This window comes from Cylas formicarius, unplaced genomic scaffold (assembly GCF_029955315.1).
Source record: "Cylas formicarius isolate icCylForm1 unplaced genomic scaffold, icCylForm1.1 PGA_scaffold_5__7_contigs__length_24384050, whole genome shotgun sequence".
Taxonomy (NCBI): domain Eukaryota; kingdom Metazoa; phylum Arthropoda; class Insecta; order Coleoptera; family Brentidae; genus Cylas; species Cylas formicarius.
Window position 1 is genome coordinate 17,103,412 of NW_026844341.1, and position 19,990 is coordinate 17,123,401.

General features: G+C 35.9%; 2 protein-coding genes across 17 annotated transcripts in view; one reads left to right on the forward strand and one right to left on the reverse strand.

The window, feature by feature from the left end:
• Positions 1-4,678, forward strand: part of LOC132702239 (voltage-dependent calcium channel type A subunit alpha-1) — a 74,998-nt gene extending 70,320 nt beyond the window's left edge. For all 16 annotated transcript variants that reach the window (XM_060670756.1, XM_060670758.1, XM_060670760.1 and 13 more), the window contains 2 exons: positions 2,008-2,234; positions 2,618-4,678. In XM_060670756.1, coding sequence (XP_060526739.1) covers positions 2,008-2,234; positions 2,618-2,657 — 267 coding nt within the window. In that variant the 3' untranslated portion in view covers positions 2,658-4,678. The remainder of the gene's footprint in view (positions 1-2,007; positions 2,235-2,617) is intronic.
• Positions 4,679-5,807: 1,129 nt separating this feature from the next.
• Positions 5,808-19,990, reverse strand: part of LOC132701790 (aquaporin AQPAe.a) — a 38,053-nt gene continuing 23,870 nt past the window's right edge. The window contains exons 3-5 of the mRNA XM_060669983.1: positions 11,287-11,430; positions 6,330-6,539; positions 5,808-6,267 (exon numbers count right to left, since the gene is read on the reverse strand). Coding sequence (XP_060525966.1) covers positions 6,085-6,267; positions 6,330-6,539; positions 11,287-11,430 — 537 coding nt within the window. The 3' untranslated portion in view covers positions 5,808-6,084. The remainder of the gene's footprint in view (positions 6,268-6,329; positions 6,540-11,286; positions 11,431-19,990) is intronic.

A 19,990-nucleotide genomic window follows, 5' to 3' on the forward strand; every position in this document is an offset into this window, starting at 1 on the left:
TCGGCAGTAGCGGAACACGCGCTCAGTGAGGGGGATCACAACATCCTTTTTGGGCAAGCCAGGCTTCTTGCGTCTACTTCGGGCTATCGTGCCCTACGAGAAGCAATAGAAATCCATTAACATACAAATAATTTTAATAGAAAACAAGAGACGCTGCAGCTCAAACCAATTTGGAACCCCATCTTAAGGAACACAAGGACAGCCCCGGTAGTCACAACCAGTTATGCGTTAAAATGCCCCGCCACCTCCCCTGCACGACTTACGGCCGGGAGCGCATCAGTCTGCATCCGACATCGCTCGTGCTAGCGAACGCTGGAACGCTGATGTTGTCGAAAATTATCGACCTATATCTCTACTAATCTGGAAATGTATAGCTAAACAATTAGTTCAATATTTTGAAATTAATGGCATTTTTTATAATAATCAGTTTGATTTTAGAAGAAATAAAAACACTGTTTCAGGCATTTTCAATTTAGTTTCAGACGTTACAAATGCATTCCAGAATTGGCAATATAACACTGTATTATTTTGTGATTTCACTAAACCCTTCGACTATGTCGATCGTGGAATTCTTCTCCGCAAGTTAAAGGCTTATAATTTTTCAAATAGCAGTCTTAGTTTGATGCAATCTTACCTTAATAATAGATGCAATCACCGGGAGTGACATCAGCGGAGACTGAGGTGAACATTGGAATGCCCCAAGGCTCGATTTTGGACCCCATATTATTTTTGATATATATAACTAACCTTCCCCTTGTGGATCCTACATCTGGTTACACACTTTTTGCTGATGACACCACTGTGTCTGTTTCTGGGGATTCATTAGGTGACACGTTGGCGCAGTGCAATTAAATTAGTTTTAAATAATGATAAAACAGAGCGAGTGGTTTTTCCATACGAAATTTAAGTACATTTAATTTTAATAAAATAAATACCAGATTTCTTGCCATCTGTATTGACCCAAAACTTCAGTGGGACTCCCATATAGGTTTTGTTGCTCAGAAACTGACCAAAAGTTTGTACTTGCTTCGACGCTTCACCGAAAATGTCTCTCCTGGTGTGTTAAGGACTGCATATTTTGCACTTTTTCACACCTCCTATATGCGTTCTTAATATGGGGCCATGCTGCTGGTAGGCACCGTTTGTCCAGATTACACCGAAAAGCAATTCGAATTATTAGTGGACTTGGTTATCGCCTTTCGAGACTTGGAAATTTTTACATTGCCCTCGTTGTTTATCTTAGAAAATCTATTATTTATAAAGAAAAATCCGCATCTATGTACCACTTATAAGGAATTGCATGACCATCAAACCAGGGGTCGGGACAACGTGGTTATTACCTACTGCCGCTTAGAGAGGTGTCAAACTGATCCAAATTATTGTTAAGTTTTTTAATGCGCTTCTAAATGCTGTTCGTAATTTACCATTTGAAATGTATAAACAAACAGTCAGACGATTTTTAATTAATTTAAATTTCATTTACCTTTTATTCTTTTGATGAATATTTGTATTTTAATTATAATGTACCAGGTGCATTTTAAGTATATGTTATTTTATTCCCACTTGAATTGACGTATGTAAATCATCTGTGATGGTAACATTAATAAAGTATTCGTATTCGTATACGTAGTTGCAAGATTGCTAAACGATCTAAAAATATTTTATTTAATAGAGATTCAACAGTAATTAATTAATAATTTGTGTTATTATCAGAAAATCGTACAGTTGTTTTTCCATTGTTAAAAAATGTTTTATTTGCTGAACCAAAAAATCACCCCATTTTTTAATTTTGTTCTGTAAAATGTGTTTTGAAAAATATTGAATTTATTTATTGAACCATAAAATTGCATTTTTAAATTTTCTATTATTGGAAAATTGTTTTCTTCTTTAATAGTGTATTTGATGACCAAAAAATTACATGTACCAATTTTTGACTAGTGAAAATTTTAGTTTATGTTTGGAGAATATTCAATTTTCATTATTTAATAAATACCGGGCGTTGGGCAGATACAGAGCCAGTCGGCGCACGCGACTCCCCACGCTTACCCTCACAGTTTCCCGCGGGATCGGGACGCACCGACGAACCCGGTGGCGATGCCGCTGACGGCGCCCGCGAACCCGGCCCGTGGCGTCGACCAGACGCCGCTGAGCTTTGAACAGGCAGTGGCGTTGGGCCGGGGCGGTCGCATGCTCCCCAGTCCCGTGCCCAACGGATACAAACCTAAACCGTCAAGGTAAGCTTCTCTTATCACTGCTCTTTAAAATCAAAATAATTTTCATTAAAATATTGGCAAATGCTCTAGGTGTACTAACTGTTTAAGTGCGTCAGGAACTTAAAACGAAATAATTTTTCTAATAGATTATCCCACGCGCGATAAGAACAAACGGGTTGAAACTGATGCTAATATTTGTCGGATGCGCTGGGCAAACAGTTTTCAATAAGCACGAATTCTAAGTTTGAGGCAAAACATTTTCAATAACTTATTGAAGACTATCTGATAATTATTCTTCTTGCGATCCAATATTTCTATTAAAATTAGGGACTTATAATAATAATTCGTCCGGCCCTTTAAATTCGGCGTCACACGAATAACTTTCTGTTTAAAAAAATGTTCAGGTCCCGCCATTCCGACTCTGACGACGACGACTGGTGCTAGCAGCAACCCAACACCCGGTAGACGGACGGCTAACCGGCCAACGGGATTTGATCGTGCGACCCGCGGCATTCGTTCCGCCCCCCCTCACAGACTGTTTTCCCGTCGTTTTGAGTTCGCCGCGGCAGTTTCCGGGTAAAAAGTGGTTAGCGTCGGGACGCGTTCGCTCCGTCCCGCGGGACAATTTGTAATTAAACATTTTTTAACTACTGCCAATAACTACATTTATTAATTAACGTTTACGATCGGTAATTAACTGTCGCCGTTGTGGTGGATGCGCGGGGCGAGTGGCGACGGCGGCTGCGTTTTGGTGTGGATAATGCTTGTATGACGGCTTTATTCTAGAGAGAGTTTAAGTTGGTGTTTTTCACATCATCCATTGATTGGACGTCGCGTTTAAATATTTCGGGGCTAAACGCGCGTTTCAGGCCGCCGCCGGGCGCCCCCGCTCTGTCCAGTCCGACCTCTGTAAATACTAAAAAAAACCCAAGGATTTTGAATTTTACATCTAAATTATATGAATTAAAAATTAGTATTCGCCGCCGTTCGTATAAGTAATGTATATTAACTAAGGAGAGTAATTAGTTCCGAACGCGTGGAAAAGGATAACCACATTAATAAATTCTTCCCTAAGTGCTTTAAAACCGCCGTTCGACGAGGAAATGGAAAAAATATGGAAACCGCCACGACACATATATATACACACACACACACCCTCCCTTGTAAATTCGTTCGTTCTGTGATATGACCGTGTCGGAAGATGGCGCTAGTATCGTTGTTCCCAGAGACCCGCCCCAACTCCCCCATTCCGCCGTTCCGTTTCGATTCGACGCGCTCCCAATCCCAACATGCTCCATCCTATCTATGTCCGACTCAAAAACAAATAAGACGTTGCCTTAATAACTGTTAAAATGGAGTTTTTGAGGACGAACGCGGTGACGGCGGGCCCTTTCGCTTATACGACGGTGCGAGTCTTTCTCTCTGTCTTTCTTTCACCGCCTCCACTTGAAGATGGATCTCTTCAACGTCTTTGCAGTTCTTCTTCTTTAATTGAATCGGGCCAATTGTAAGTGGCGTGCCGTTCTTCTTATTTACTTTTATGGGTCCAGTTGTGAACGCAGTTCCTCTTCTTCACTGGCCGCGACCGTCGGGGTCGTGGGCGTGGCTCGGGGTCCGCTCGTCGCCCGGTCTATATTAAGAAATCAAGACGATTCGCGCGCGATCGAGTTTTAAAGTTATTAAATAACAATACGAGTATTGTCTTTGACAAAACGATGTTGAGGAAATCGGTGAAAATTTCCTTCGCGAACTCGAAGCCTAATTTCGACGGCTCTCGCCCGACCCGTCGGCGCGCCCGCGTCGCTGTCGTCGCGTCGGCGGCGGCGCGCCGACCCCCTATTCGTTAGATAATTACTAATATATATATATCTCTGCCAATTTAAGAAAATGCGGGTAATTTCTTTAAATTGCGTAGCTTAGAGCGTGTGTAACTGTGCGTCCGAGGAGGTGTGGACGAGTTTCGTTTCATTTCTGGCCGTTTTGGGTGAATCGGGGACCCCTCCCGTCCCCCCCTCCTCCTCCGCCCCTATTGCGAGTTTATCCAAAACGGCGCTCAGAGTCCAACTTTTGTATTACCAGTTATAACGTACTATGTAAAATAATGTCCAATATACCTTATTGAAAAATATAGATTTTTTGCCGTGCCTGTCTCGAGGACCTCGTCGGCCCGGTCACGCCCACTCCGCCATGCAACCCCTCGCCGCGATCGCGATCTTCCAAAACGAGGGAAACACTTTTCCGTTAAATTCGAATAGAGGACCGCGTGAACGACGACGCGTCGGGTTTCCCGGGATAGGGGTGGCAAATGGACAAAAACCACACATGTTTATACATCCCTTTTGGTATTTCGGCGTTAAGTTATTGGGTATATTGATTGTATTTATTCGTTTAGGAAATTTTGCATTAGTGTTAATATTAATGATATCGCTTTCAAGGCAATTTTTTAATGAAATTGTGAATAAATAATAATATTCGATCGGTCTTTTATTTCCTCGGACTTTCGGCTAGACGCGGCAACATTGCCGCCAAATTTACTCGGATTCAAAGTGGATAAAAAAATTTGTAAGGTTCAGCTGGTCCCGATGTTCTAAAACGAAACAACAAAGCACGAATTAAAAACTTAGGGAAATTTATTAAAACATCGGCAACACCGTAAAAATATTTTGTGAGTACAAAATTTGGCAAAAAGAAAATTTTGCACAATTTGGCAAAGCCGGTTCGAAATTCGATCTACGAGAGTGCAATTCAAAAATCCAGGGAATTTTGTCAAAAAGTAGCGGCAACACCGCACTAAAATTTTGTCGAGCGCAAAAGTTTTATAACTAAAAAATCTTTAGTAATTAGGAAATTTTGCACAATCTGGCAATGCTGCGTCGAAATTCGACACGCAAGAGTATAATTTAAAAATCTAGGGAATTTTGTCAAAAAATAACGGCAACACCGCACGAAAATTTCATCGACCTCAAATGTTTTATAACTAAAAATCTTTAGTAATTAGGAAATTTTGCACAATCTGGCAACGCTGCGTCGAAATTCGACACGCAAGAGCATAATTTAAAAATCTAGGGAATTCTGTCAAAAAATAGCGGCAACACCGCACGAAAATTTCATCCACCACAAATGTTTTATAACTAAAAATCTTTAGTAATTAGGAAATTTTGCACAATCTGGCAACGCTGCGTCGAAATTCGACACGCAAGAGTATAATTTAAAAATCTAGGGAATTTTGTCAAAAATAGCGGCAACACCGCACGAAAATTTCATCGACCACAAATGTTTTATAACTAAAAATCTTTAGTAATTAGGAAATTTTGCACAATCTGGCAACGCCGCGTCAGAATTCGACACGCAAGAGTATAATTTAAAAATCTAGGGAATTTTGTCAAAAAATAGCGGCAACACCGCACGAAAATTTCATCGACCACAAATGTTTTATAACTAAAAATCTTTAGTAATTAGGAAATTTTGCACAATCTGGCAACGCCGCGTCGAAATTCGACACGCAAGAGTATAATTTAAAAATGTAGGGAATTTTTTCGAAAAATAGCGGCAACACCGCACGAAAATTTCATCGACCGCAAAAACTGGCACAAATTTTCATAATAAACATATTTTCCAGAGAACAATAATATATTTACACACAACTTTTACGTTACAAATATGTCGTAAAGTACAATTGAAATCAATTCCTTAATAGTATAAATATGTATCTGTAATAATAATAATACAATTATTTTATAACTAAATAATAAATCACTTTAAAACCACATTTTGGTGAAATGTGAGAATTGGGAGTGGGGGTGGGGGACAATTACCCCGATTTTTAATGGAAATTTGTACAAGAAGCTCCACGAATTTTTTTCCAACACATTTAAAAGTCGTACGAGTCGCTTTCGCCCTTTTGCGCGCGAAAGAAAAACTTGTAAACCAGACCAGCGACGATTCCGCCCAGAATCGGACCGACCCAATAGACCCAGTGGTTGTCCCAGAGGTTCATAACGACCGCCGGACCGAAAGTGCGAGCCGGATTCAAGCTGGATCCAGTGAATTGAATCTAAAGGAAAACGAAGATAATTTACTCCGCCTTTGGCGGATGCGCCGGGCTCAAGAACTCACCCCGCTCAGGTGGCAGGCGCTGATGGCGAACCCGATAGCCAACGGGATCGACCCCTTAACGTCCTTCCTTCTCGGATCGCAGACGGCGTGGATGACGAACAAAAGCAAAAACGTCAGCACCGCTTCAACCAGCAGACCTTGGTACGAGCTCAGGTCCGGATTTACCGCCGTCATCCCTAGGGTGCCGACTAATTCTTCCGGGATCATAGCCTGGAATTTTAGCGGATGTTATCGGGACGCGACGACACAGAAATCGGCGGCGCGTGATTTTTTTTTTATATTAAAGCCAAATCACGAACCTCGCATATTTTATAACAGCACCGCTAGCCTTTTGGCACCGACTCGTCGGCGCGAGGCCTTTACGATTAACAATTGAACAAGAAAAAAAAAAGTGAAAGGATACTTAAAATGCATAAACGTTTCGTTCCTGCGTTCGCATCATGCCGGTCAAGTACTTCGGTATTCGAATGTCGGAGGATGCGCCTTTTTTAACGGCGAGAAAAAAATGTTATACACCACATTGTTTAAAAAAAAACGCATCGCAATAAGCTCGAAGGCCTTTAAAAATGTAGGCACAGGAAGCGAATAATTAGCCTATTTTTGCACGTAAGATGCGGAACGCAAAAGATCTCGCCAACTAAAACATTCCGTGTAACTACCCTCTTAAGTATCTCTTTTTGTAAGCTAAATAAAACGAAACCCTTTTTTCATCGAAAACTAAATTTATAAAACAACGTACTGACAAGTAACTTTTCCGTCGCTTGTACACCGTCCATCATTTTCCACATCACCGTTATCAACACGAAATTTTGTCCTTCTACCATCGCCGAATATTAACTATCGCGCGAAGGTATCACAGTTGAAGTGTTTTCCCATTAGGTGATTAAATTTTATCGAAAAAAATACGCGCCACGTGCAGCAAGATATAATCCAAGATTCTATCTGTACTATTCGTACAGTTTGCGCAATTCTGAGAAAACTCGAATACAATTTTCAAATATAAAAAATACAAATACAATAGCAATGTGAAGATTGGTATACTTCGACCAGAAATATAGTGCAATATATTACTCCAAATCCGCAGCCGCTTATAGAACACTTTGCCGAGCAGACCCTTACCCGTTATCGTTCTAGAACCGTCCTAGAAATTTATCTACTTACCCTAACATGCGTGACATAAGTACGTTGTATGTGATATGGCGCTATAACTTTTGTTTCACGCATTTTTTCGATTATATACAAGGTGTTATAGTTATGGACAGAAAAACAGCAGTTTTTTGAAAACCATTTTACTCCATTGGAAAAATTCGGATACCAGGAAACTAAGGAGATCCCGGGCTATATCCTCTATTTAGAACATTGTTCGAATTATATACAGGGTATGTCGTTTGTGGGCAAGAAATTGTAATAGATCCTACAAATTTCCGCTTTTGTAGGTTAATTATTGGCGATAAATGAAAAACCGTTAAAGATGGGATAATTTTGTTTGAACGTTATCGTAAACCGTATGGTGAGAGAGTCAGGTTTTATCAATTATTTGCAAAATATCACTCGGCATAATATTTACCGATGTTTGCTATAACTTTGAAGTTCGACGAGATGCGAAGGACATTTTATACAGGGTACATGCACAATTAAATTACATCGATTTTGCGAAAGTTCTATAGTGGTCCGCGAAGTGTTAAAAAATAGGAAACTCCAAACAATGTTTAATTGTAAGATTCTAATAAATACTTATCTGTATTCTTATGACCTATCTTTATCTACTGATCTCTAGATTACATAGTCTTTAAAAAGACTGATGTAGTTTACAAATCGAAGAACAATGTAGAAGACACAAAAATAAAAGAAGAAGAATGTTATTAATCGACAGGCACACAGGACAAAAATGTACTTGTAAGATCAATAGAGTACAGGTACTTACCCTTACCCTTTGAATTATCCAATGAAAACAACCTCGCAAAGTCAAAGCTCAAGAATCAGGTACATAAATATGTACTTACTGACAAAGACTTATTTTGATGATTCCTTAGGTGCTACGACAGGCAGACAGCGAGAGAGAGTTATTGTAGGGTAGTAGTTGAAGAGTGTATATTTGATGTTTTTTTTTTTGGAAAAAATACAGAAAACTAGACACTATTAACCGGTTGTAAATCCAAGTAATTATTGAGAACAACAAAATCGCTTTTTTTACAAGTACAAAGAAAATGGAAAAAAACAGGCTTCTATTTTGAAAATATGTTCGAGTTGTCTCGAATTGTTTTGTCCCATTTTTTTAGAGGATTTTGTAAAAAGCATCGATATTAAATTAACTGTTATTCGGTAAAAAACTGAAATTTTGTTTACCACTTGCAAATGGCACATTGTGGTATAATTTTTAAGTTATCGCATGCAGGGGGTTCGCAAAATTATGCACATCTTGCAAAATAAATAAATGTAACCAAACAGTCAACAAATTTTCTGATTTTTATTTAAAACAGTTGAACAGTTGAAATAGTTGAAAATTATTCCTATGATAGATGAATTTTCTAAAAAACAACGTTTAGAACCTATACAACGTATGTAATAATTCAATTTAAGAAATGAAGTTGGTGTGTAATTGAAACACTGATGTGTGAAGTTTGCGAAATACGAGGGGATTTTGAAACGTTTACTTAGTGTAACTGTTATTTTCTGTCGGCTAAAGTGAATGAGAAGCCGAAGCGTGACCGTGTGACACCCCTGACATTCGCAAAGGCCACGCGAGACCTCCAGACTGACCGACACCTTCGCACATTGCTGCGGGTCACTACGACTAGACCCGTACGGATGATAGAAATACTTACAACGAAACGTCACGGATATACGTTAGGTGGTTACGACGACGACATTTTCATTTTCACTTAAACGCCGTTATTACGGATCCCATTTACTTGCCGTCACGGTGTTGCACCTCAATTACCGCCCGATATATCGAGTAAAAGTAATCGCGGAGATCACTTTTACTATTTTTAACATATCCGAGACTTTTACTACTAAAAACAGTGTTTGGAATGAGACCCGGTTTTCGTCTACGGCTTTCGTAGAACAAAAAAAAACGGAGCGGGAACAGGCTAACGAAAAATATTTAACAATTAACAAATTGTTCTTAATCACGAAAGAAAGCAGACCTCAAATCATAGGGACATAGGCTTTATGAAATTACTCAAAGCAAAGTACAAATTACAGTAAGCTTTCATATGATTCGACGCCCTTTGTTCCACCAAAGTATATTAAAAACAGAACAATATACGCGGCGTTTCACCCCTGCCCTCGCACATTAAAATTGGTGATTTTTTTTTCGTTAATGTGACTAACAAAAGCGGTCGACTCTATAGGTTTGTTGCTACACTCCTAAATGTTTGATCAGAATCGAGGCATAAAATTGTTCTTAGACAGTTGGACAGCGCATGCGCGCGGCGTCAGGCATTCTTAAAAGAAGCGCTGTTCAAAATCAACATAACCTCAATTATTGTAAAAAAAGCAGTCACTTTGCTAACTTCAAAATGCTCGATACCTTCATGACAATTATATTCTAAAACGGTCTCTGTTAAAAAATATAGTTTTACGCCTAGACATTTTCTAAAAGATATCTGAATCTATCTGAACCATAACCATTAGCCTAAAAATCTAGAAAAAATACACATCGTAATAAAATGAATTCAATAAAGAAACAAGACGAAGATTTACGGTAAAGTTATAAATTTCTGCTCAAAAAAAAATATTTTTACGCCTAGGCCTCTTCTAATCTATCTGAATCATAACCACCTATAGTCATTAGTGAAAAAATCTAGAAAAATTACACATCTTTAAAAAATGAATTCAATAGAGAATCAAAACGCAAAGAAACAAAACAAAGGTTTACGGTACTCTACTCAAAAAAAAATTACTCCTGGGCTTCTTCTAAAACATTTCTGAATCTATCTGAATCATAACCAAATTTAATCATTAGTCTAAAAATCTAGAAAAAATACACATCCTTAAGAAATGAATTTTAGCAAAGAAACAAGAAGAACGTTTACGGTAAAGTTATAAACCTTTCTACTCAAGAAAAAATTAGCCCCAGGCTTCTTCTAAAACATTTCTGAATCTATCTGAATCATAACCACCTTTAAACATCAGTCTAAAAATCCAGAAAAAATACACATCTTTACAAAATGAATTCAACAAAGAAACAAGAAGAAGGTTTACGGTAAAATTATAAACTTTTCTACTAAAAAAAAATTACTCCTAGGCTTCTTCTAAAACATTTTTGAATCTATCTGAATCATAACCAAATTTAATCATTAGTCTAAAAATATAGAAAAAATACACATCTTTAAGAAACGAATTTTAGCAAAGAAACAAAACAAAGGATTACGGTAAAGTTATAAACCTTTCTACTCAAAAAAAAATTACTCCTAGGCTTCTTCTAAAACATTTATGAATCTGTCTGAATCATAACCACCTTTAAACATTAGTCTAAAAAACTAGAAAAAATACACATCTTTATAAAATGAATTTAACAAAGAAACGAGACGAAGATTCAAGGTAAAGTTATAAACAAACCTTTCTGCTCAAAAGTTAAAAACAAAGCACACTCGCTCAATAACGAGTCAAAATCAAACATAAAACATCAACAGTTAGGCTAAGTTATCTTCCTTCCTTAATATGGAACACGTTAAAGCTTATAGCGCTGAATCCGGATGATCCCAACTTGCTTCTGTCACCATTTGTAGTTGCTACAGTCACCCAAGAATTGGTGAAAATGATCAACTGGTACAAAAATCGGAACAAAAAAACACTGCGGTCGATGTACCTGGTGAAAGGAAAAGAAAACAAATCGAGCGGCGACCATAGACGCGATTCTTTCACCGAGAAAGCGTCGGTCAAAGTCGATTAAGTGGCTCTGCGAAGGGAGACGGGAACGCAATTTTTTTTCTAGTCGAAGACGGCTCACCTTTAGCAACGACGAACCGGCCATGGCGCCGATGCACTGGACCACCACGAACAACAGGCAACGCACCAACTTGATGTCACCCGTGCAGAAAAGACTGACGCTGACGGCGGGGTTGACGTGACACCCGCTCACGTGACCTATACACTGGGAAAAGAACACAAATATATTGACTTATAAACAATAAGGGACCGATCAAAGTTCTCCACGTTAATTGAGTTAAACGACAGAAAGTTGTAAAAAAAAATTAATTGTTAAGAACATTTTTAAATTTTTTGAGTTTTTAGATTTCCACAATTCGTTCGAAATTTCTGTAAATTGAAAATTCGCTAGTTATTTTCACCAAAACCGATAATAACAGTCTGTTAGTTTGTCTACGACTTCAATTTTAACAGAGTTTTGTTGGCTAACAGTTTTGTCATGGTCAAGGAATAGGTACATGATACACTTAATCAAAGTTTGTAAGTTTTACTAAGATGTTTCAGAAAAATAATAATATATAGTTTTGGTTAATCTATTAATAAATTATTAAAAAATTAAACTGATCCAAATATATTCGTTCGTTTTGAACAAACAGTAGAACCTGATTGAAACTGCGTTGCATATATCTTTTGCGATATCTTTTAATATCAAATATGAGTAATTTATTCTCAAATCGTATTTTTTTTTGCAATTTATAAAAATTAAAACATTAGAAAAAGTATCAATACGAGTAAAAAATAAAATTTAAAAATGGGTTGTTAAATTGAAAAAATATATGTTTTAATCGTCGTACTCTTTTGAGCCCCCCGTATATTTTTAAACTGTGCAACTTTTCTATACATTATTTTCTTATAACTTTTCATCAATCAATGAGATAATGAACTTTGAATCACCCTGTACTTATTATTCAATCCAATTTATTTTAGTCCGAACACATAAGAACGACAGGAAATTTGTCATAAGACTTCACAGAGAACGTTAAAAATCAAGGAATAAATTAGAGAGATGGTAGTTAACTAACAGATATCAGAGTTACCCTTGACAATGTAAGTTCTGAATTTCTCCCTGTTTCATCAGGTGTACCGCAAGGTTCTGCCCTTGGAGCTATATTATTCGTAATTTATATTTCTGATATTTATACAACCATCGAATATTTGAATTTGCATTCAATTGCTGATAACACTCAGCTATTTTAATCCCTGGTTAAAATAAAAGTCACTTTCTTAAGAAATTCCTAATCGAATTTTGCATAGTTTAATTGTCTTGTGACACTACTCATACAGGTATTGCAACGAAAATTTAACCACAGACTAAGGAGATGATACACTACTCAATCAGTGTGACAGATGCGCCTCATCTTATACAGGTTGTCCCAAATTGTGGTGCCGTTTTGGCGAATTCAGTTAACAAAATCTCAAGGTTTTCAAATGGACCACACTACATTTTTATTCAGACATCAATTCTAGGACAAAAAATAAGGTAAGTTTGTAATTTATCTTACATTTAAATTTTACTTACTTTGTGAGATATTCCACATAAATACTTTGATTTTTTTATTTTTTTTTAAATTTAAAGAAACATTTAATAGCTAATTATCTAGCTTGATTGAAAATACCTATATCAAAAATAAATAATTAAAGTTTATAGGATAACGAACAAGGTAACAAATTTGAAACAATAATTCTTTAAAACAAAAAGTTAACTAAAAAGAGTTCGCTAATTCGGTCCATAATGTTTAGTTAAAAGTGTTCCTCTTAAAGCATCAAAACAACAAAGACATATCAAAATATTTAAAAATGTAGTTGGCTATGACATGTCAAGAAATACGGTTCGTTCGTGTCGTCATTTGAATTTTCTTCGAAAGATCCGTTTCGATTGTTTTACGATCAATTCGTATCTTCCCTTGAAATAGAAATATGAAAAACAACAAAAACAAATACAAATCCGTCAAAAAAAGATATTGTGATGTCATAGCCAACTATATTTTTAAATATTTTACTCCTTCGATCCTAAATTATTTGATATTGCTTCAATTTATATCAATTTGGATATATATAACATTTCTAGATTCTTCTAGTCATAATCTTCAATTTGATGCTAAAAAATGCTGCGTAATGGTCTTTTCTCCTAATCCTAACATCGAACAAGAATCCCAAATGTATTTATTAATTAACTGTGTATCTTTGTTGGTGAAAAAGTCGTATTTGCTTTTGCGCCATTTATACAGGCACAGAACTGTCCTTAATTTCAGTTTTCGGAAACTTTTACCTCAATCACTTGTCCTTTCGATTATGAACTACGGCTTAGTCCTCCATTACCCAAAAACTAACCGATACACGAGCTTAATCTGGTAATTTGTTAAAAGTTCAGCAAAAAACAATCGAATCAAAAATTGACAATCACACATCTGGTAGCAATGCAAATATCATGAGTAGCAAATACAATCTACATAATAACATGAAAAGAACTCCAAATTCAAAACCTACAAAAAGCATTTTAGGATTTCAAAAAAAAACGGAGATTTCCAAATAAAAATAATAATAGACACATCTTTATCGTCTACGAATAATAAAGTTCCTTTATAGAACACCAAAAACATTTTTTGTTTCCTATATCTCGATTTTTCTTTTTAATTATTTCGCCCGAAATAAAATTTTACAAATGTTTTCCTTTATCTAAAATGCGCGGCGAAAGCGTCTGGGAAAAACAATCCGCTCGGTAAAAATGCAAATTAAAGGCCGGGAAAAAATCTCGGCCAATTTACGAATGATCGATTAACTCTATAAAATACAATTGCCCAATAGGCTCTCTGCAATAGGCTCGAGCGGCTTGAATAATTATTTATTATACATACATATATAAATCTATAGGTGCGAGAGCGAAAAAAGCATCAAAGCAACTCGAGCCGTCTCAAAGAGTCCGACGCGTGTAAAAAAAATCGGTTTAATTGGCCGCACCGTTCGCGGTCGCCCTGTATAATTTTCAAACGCTGTCGTCGTCGATGACAATTTTTTGGTATCGCGATATCGACTATGGCGCAACGCGTGTTTAACACGGCCGTTCACTAATTTCCGAAACGTGATATTATCTCAATCGACGCTTTGTCATCGCCTTGTATCAGTCGGTCGTTCAAAATTTTTTTCGTTGCTTCAAATTTAATTTAATAATTTAAACTTTATATTGAGAGTGAAAAATACAAGCTGTTTTATAAATTCGGTACATAAATTTTAAGGGCATGTTTGGAATAAGAACTTCAGTGGCGTCCGAGCCCTAATTGATATTTACAGGTAAAATCATGGTACGCTAATGAATTTTTACTTTTTTAGATTTTTTAGAACACGCAATCAAAAATGAAACTTTTTCGTTCCTGTCGTTGTTTGCGTATCGTCTTCAAAATAAAAATTAAAACGGTTACCCCGGAAAACGATTTTTAGTCAATTATTCGAAAAATTTAAAGTTAAGTTTTATTTTCGATTTGTTGATCTAAGAAAACAGTCAACAGCGTACCATGATTTTTCCTATAAGTATCAATTGGGTCACACTCTAAGACGCCACTGAAATGTAGAAAAAAAAACCCTCGTGACTACAAACAAGCGTGCCAAACGTTGTCCAAAACACCTCAAGGTTTTTGAGTATTTAATTTTAAAAAAAATCTTTAAATTTGTGACACCTTGTATATTTAAAATGAACCACGCTATTACAAATATTTAGATAAATATGGGACTTCTTTTTGGCTAATAAAAACATGTCGTTAGAATCTTCAAATTTAGTATTGACAAAAAAGTATAGTTTGACTCAAAGGATACCGTTTTGGTTTTTGCCTGACCTAATCAAATCTATGCTGAAGACACCACTAGAACGCTGGCGCGGTAGAACAGAACAGCAGGATTGGACTAAAGAAGGTTGTTTAATATTATCCACGTTGGATATGTTAGATAGGTGATTTCCACGAGATACAGTCGATCCTCGTAAAAAAAGTTTACCTACTCAAGTATGGATAAATTATTTATTGATAACAATAGTCATTACATATTGTTACCGATAAAGGTTTACTCGGGCAGAATTCGACAAAAAACAACACCATATACTTTGAGATACACTATACAGACCAGGCTTCGATTCATCGAGAACCGACCCGGGAGGCATCCAGAAGATTTAGTATTGCAGTAGTCTTTGGAAGTTTCTTTGAAAAATTATACCAGGTTTAATTCTGTTCCTACCAGTGGCGTTCGTGTGGCACATCTTGACAGGCAAAAAAAAACGAAAACAGTATCTTTGTACGGCCATCATCCGCTGCACTTTTTTCTAAAAGAACCAAATTCTTGAAAGAAAAATATTTTCTTTTAGGAGAGAGACTTTTGCCCTTAATTTTATCTAAATTTATATGAAGGACGAACACTCAAATGTTAGAAGAAGCATGTAAAATTTGTGTTTAAAAGTGCCATATTTGCAACGTTTTTCATCACTGTGAATATTGTAACTTTTTTTCAATGTAGTCATATTCACTTTGTAATGCAACCTTATAATACGTTCCAAGTCAATGACACAGTTTTTCGTTTTAAATTAACTTAATTTAGTACAAATCACTTTTATTCTACATTAAAGGTTTCTGATTTTTTCGCATTAAGGTTGCAAATTATTTATTGTCAGTTTGCAACAACTATTTTTACTACAATAAGTTAAAAAAATGTACTGTCTGATGTTGACATGTTTTCAATGATTTTTCTAAAATCAAATGGAAAATTTCAAGTGAAAACCAGAAAAAGTAGAAAGTATTGTTACAAATTTGGCATTGTCAGTATTCAATATTTTAAAGAACACTCATTGACAGGAAGATAAAAATTATCATCCATGACGTCACTTCAAACTTATGTACACCGCGTGCCAAATAAAACGATCGACTATACGATCTAGATACAAAAAAAAGTTTCGTACAAAAGTTGCTTGGATTCTCCTGAAGATTTAATATTATATATTATATTATAATTTTGTTGATACAGGGTGTCCCAAAACTGTTGCTCCCGACATCAACTTTGTTATTTTATCCTGTGCATTTCGACATTTTTGGAATCCCTGGTTAAAATAAAGGTCACTTTCTTAAAAAATTCCTAATCGAATTTTTCATAGTTTAGCCAGAAATTGAGGTTATGTGTTATTTTTTTCATATTTTGATTGCCCCATATAAAATTGTCTTGTGACGCTACTGATGCAGGTATTGCAACGAAAATTTAACCACAGACTAAGGAGATGACACATTAGTCAATCAGTGTGACAGATGCGCCTCATCTTATGCAGGTTGTCCCAAATTGTGGCGCCGTCTTGGCGAATTCAGTTAACAATATCTCAAGGTTTTCAAATGGACCACACTACATTTTTATTCAGACATCAATTCTAGGACAAAAAATAAGGTAAGTTTGTAATTTGTCTTACATTTAAATTTTACTTACTTTGTGAGATATTGATTTTTTTATGTTTTTTTTTTAATTTAAAGAAACATTTGATAGCTAATTATCTAGTTTGATTGAAAATACCTATATCAAAAATAAATAATTTAAGTTTATAGGATAACTAACAAGGTAACAAATTTGAATAAATAAATCTTTAAAACAAAAAGTTAACTAAAAAGAGTTCGCTAATTAAACAAAAAAAAATCAAAATATTTAAAAATGTAGTTGGCTATGACATGTCAAGAAATACGGTTCGTTCATGTCGTAATTTGTATTTTCTTCGAAAGATCCGTTTCGATTGTTTTACGATCAATTCGTATTTTCCTTTGAAATAGAAATATGAAAAACAACAAAAACAAATACAAATGCGTCAAAAAGAAGAGATTGTGATGTCATAGCCAACTATATTTTTAAATATTTTGATATTTCTCTGTTGTTTTGATGCCAGCTGTTTAACTTTAATTTTAAATATTAATGAGCACCCTGTATTGTTAGCATTTGGTTTTATTCGCATATCTGAAGCATTATATCTTTAAAGGAAGTAGTATCGTGTCTTTGCTATTTAAAAAATACCTAATATAATGTGGGTAGTTTTAAACTCAACAAGAATTTGTAAGGGTGTCATTTTAAACCTCGAATATCTCAAAAAGTAGAATTGATATCTGAATAAAAATATAGTGATTTCCATTTGAAAATCTGCACCACCTATTTGGGGCACCCTGTATAAGCTGAGGCGCACCTGTCAAGCTGATTGAGTAGCGTACCATCTCCTTAGTCTGTGGTTAAATTTTCGTTGCAATACCTGCATCAATAGCGTCACAATTCAATTTTATGTGGGGCTATCAAAATATGAAAAAAAAAACACACATAACCTCAATTTCTGCCTAAACTATGCAAAATTCGATTAGGAATTTCTTAAGAAAGTTACCTTTATTTTAACCAAGGATTGCAAAAATGTATCAACAAAATTATAATATTTGAAATCTTCAGGACAGTCCAAGAAACTTTTGTGCTAAACTTTTTTCGTACCTCCTATAGGTTTCCAGATCGTATAGTGATAGTGAGAACGTTGACACCCCCGCGAACCGTGAATCCGTTTTCAGCGAGTACTATTTCAATTCGATTCCTTTCGATTTTTTAATTCCGATTCTGAAAAGTTCGACGATCTGGACATTGTCCTCGAGAGACACGCGAATTGGGAACGCGTAAACGGCGTAGATCGCGATCCGGATTAGAAAAATGCCCGACTTTGCTCCGCTATACACAGAAACCTGTTTTATCGGCACCGTCGCCGCATTATCCATATTTAGGCGGCAATTGAACAAAAAAAAAACAAAAGAAATGCTTCGACCGTTATTAGGATATCTGTTAAATGTAGGGGAGGGTGGGGCAAGACGGCTCACCTAAGCTTTTTATATTTTTTGTGGCTTTTGTGAAAGAGGGTAAACATGACAACTGCTTGAATTGCCGAACAAGTCGAGTTCAGACGAGGAGCAGAACCACCCGACTTGAAAATGACATCATATATCTATATAGAAGAAGAAGTTGATTCTTCAAAAGCGTTTTTAACCGTTTTTTTTTTTTTTTAATCAATCGAAACCCCGTATAATATATATAATACACGACAAATGGTGTGCAATTAGCGGAGTTGAGCAATCGACGACCTACAAAAAAAAATCAAACGGAGTACCCATTAGAGAGAGTCAAACGCGATCGTACGATACGATTGTGGGTTTGTTTAATTACTCGAGAGATTAGAGGCAATCTCGTATAACCTCGTACCATATATTCGGCGCCATATTCGTTTGCGCCGGGCATATGGGATCAACAATCGCGGCACAGACTGTGCCCGCCCCCGCCGCAACGTGGTTTCTGCGGAATGACAAAAATTTAAAAAAAAACACCATTTAACTCCGCTATCGTCTAATATATGTACAGCTATTTCCATTGAAATTTTCTCTGGGGTGCAGCAAGAATCCATTTTGGGGCCGTTAATTTTTTTTTATTTACACTTCTGACGTTTTAAAATCTTACAATTTTTGCAAAGTTCAGGCATATGCCGACGGTACTCAGTTGTATTCCTGTTTTGATGTTAATGATAGCATGGATGCAGAGGTATTTATAAATCAAGAACTTTTCAGGATAGCAAAGCACATCAAAATATCATTTAATAATATTTGGAAATAAAAATAAAGTTAACCTACTCAAACAAAACATTAATATAATGTTAGATAATATTAAACTTTCCGTTGTCGATTCAGAAAAAAAATTAGCGGTGATCATAGATTGCGATCCAAGATTTCGTGAATATTTAAAAAATATTTTTCAAAAGGGACATTTCTCATCATATGTAGTAAGAGGCATATTTTAAATTTTAGACTAAGGAAACAATTATGTGAGTCACTTGTTCTCTGACATTTTAACTACGGTAATGTAGTGTATGTCTTTTTATTGATAACGAGTGTAAGTGCCGTATTCAAAGGTTGCAGAATGCTTGTGTTCGTTTTATTATGGGTGATCGAAAATATGATCATGTATCTGCGGCATATCGTCAACTGAAATGGCCTAAAACGGAACAAAGAAGAGCTCTTCATTTCAACATATTCGTTATATCAAAATTATCCATAACCTCGATTCACCCACATTGCTGAGAGAGCAGCTTACTCCTAGGAGTAATATCCATTCTGTGAATGTAAAACACAGGTACAGACTAACGATGCCACATCATCAGATCTTTCACATTCAACGCAATTCGTGTTTATAATGCTTTGTCACAGGGATTCAGTAACTTAAATTTATATTCATTTAAAAAAGGTACAAACAGGTACAGTTTTCCTAATGAATGAATTAGAGTTTTGTTGTTCTTCCGATTTTCCAGGTATATTTCCTATTTTATTTGTTGTTCATTGATTTTTTTTATTCCAATAAATAGTGCGCAATTTATTAATTACATAAATAGTTCTTTAGCGGTCCAGTAGAGTAACTGTTTAAAACTAGACTGCGCCGTTTTTGAGCTATCTGTTTACTTTTCGTTGAAAAATATTAATATCGTATATTTATTATTATTATTTCACGAGATCCACATATATTTTGAAAAGATACTGCCGTAAAAATACAAAAATTATCGACGATCTGTCAGCGGCCATGTTGATTTCTGTATTATCGGCATGGCCAGGGACTCTATTTCTCTAGTAATTATATGGGTCTAGGTAATCATTTAACTATCATTAATATCTGTCAAATATTATTTTTAATATTGAATTCGTTTGAAGTACTGC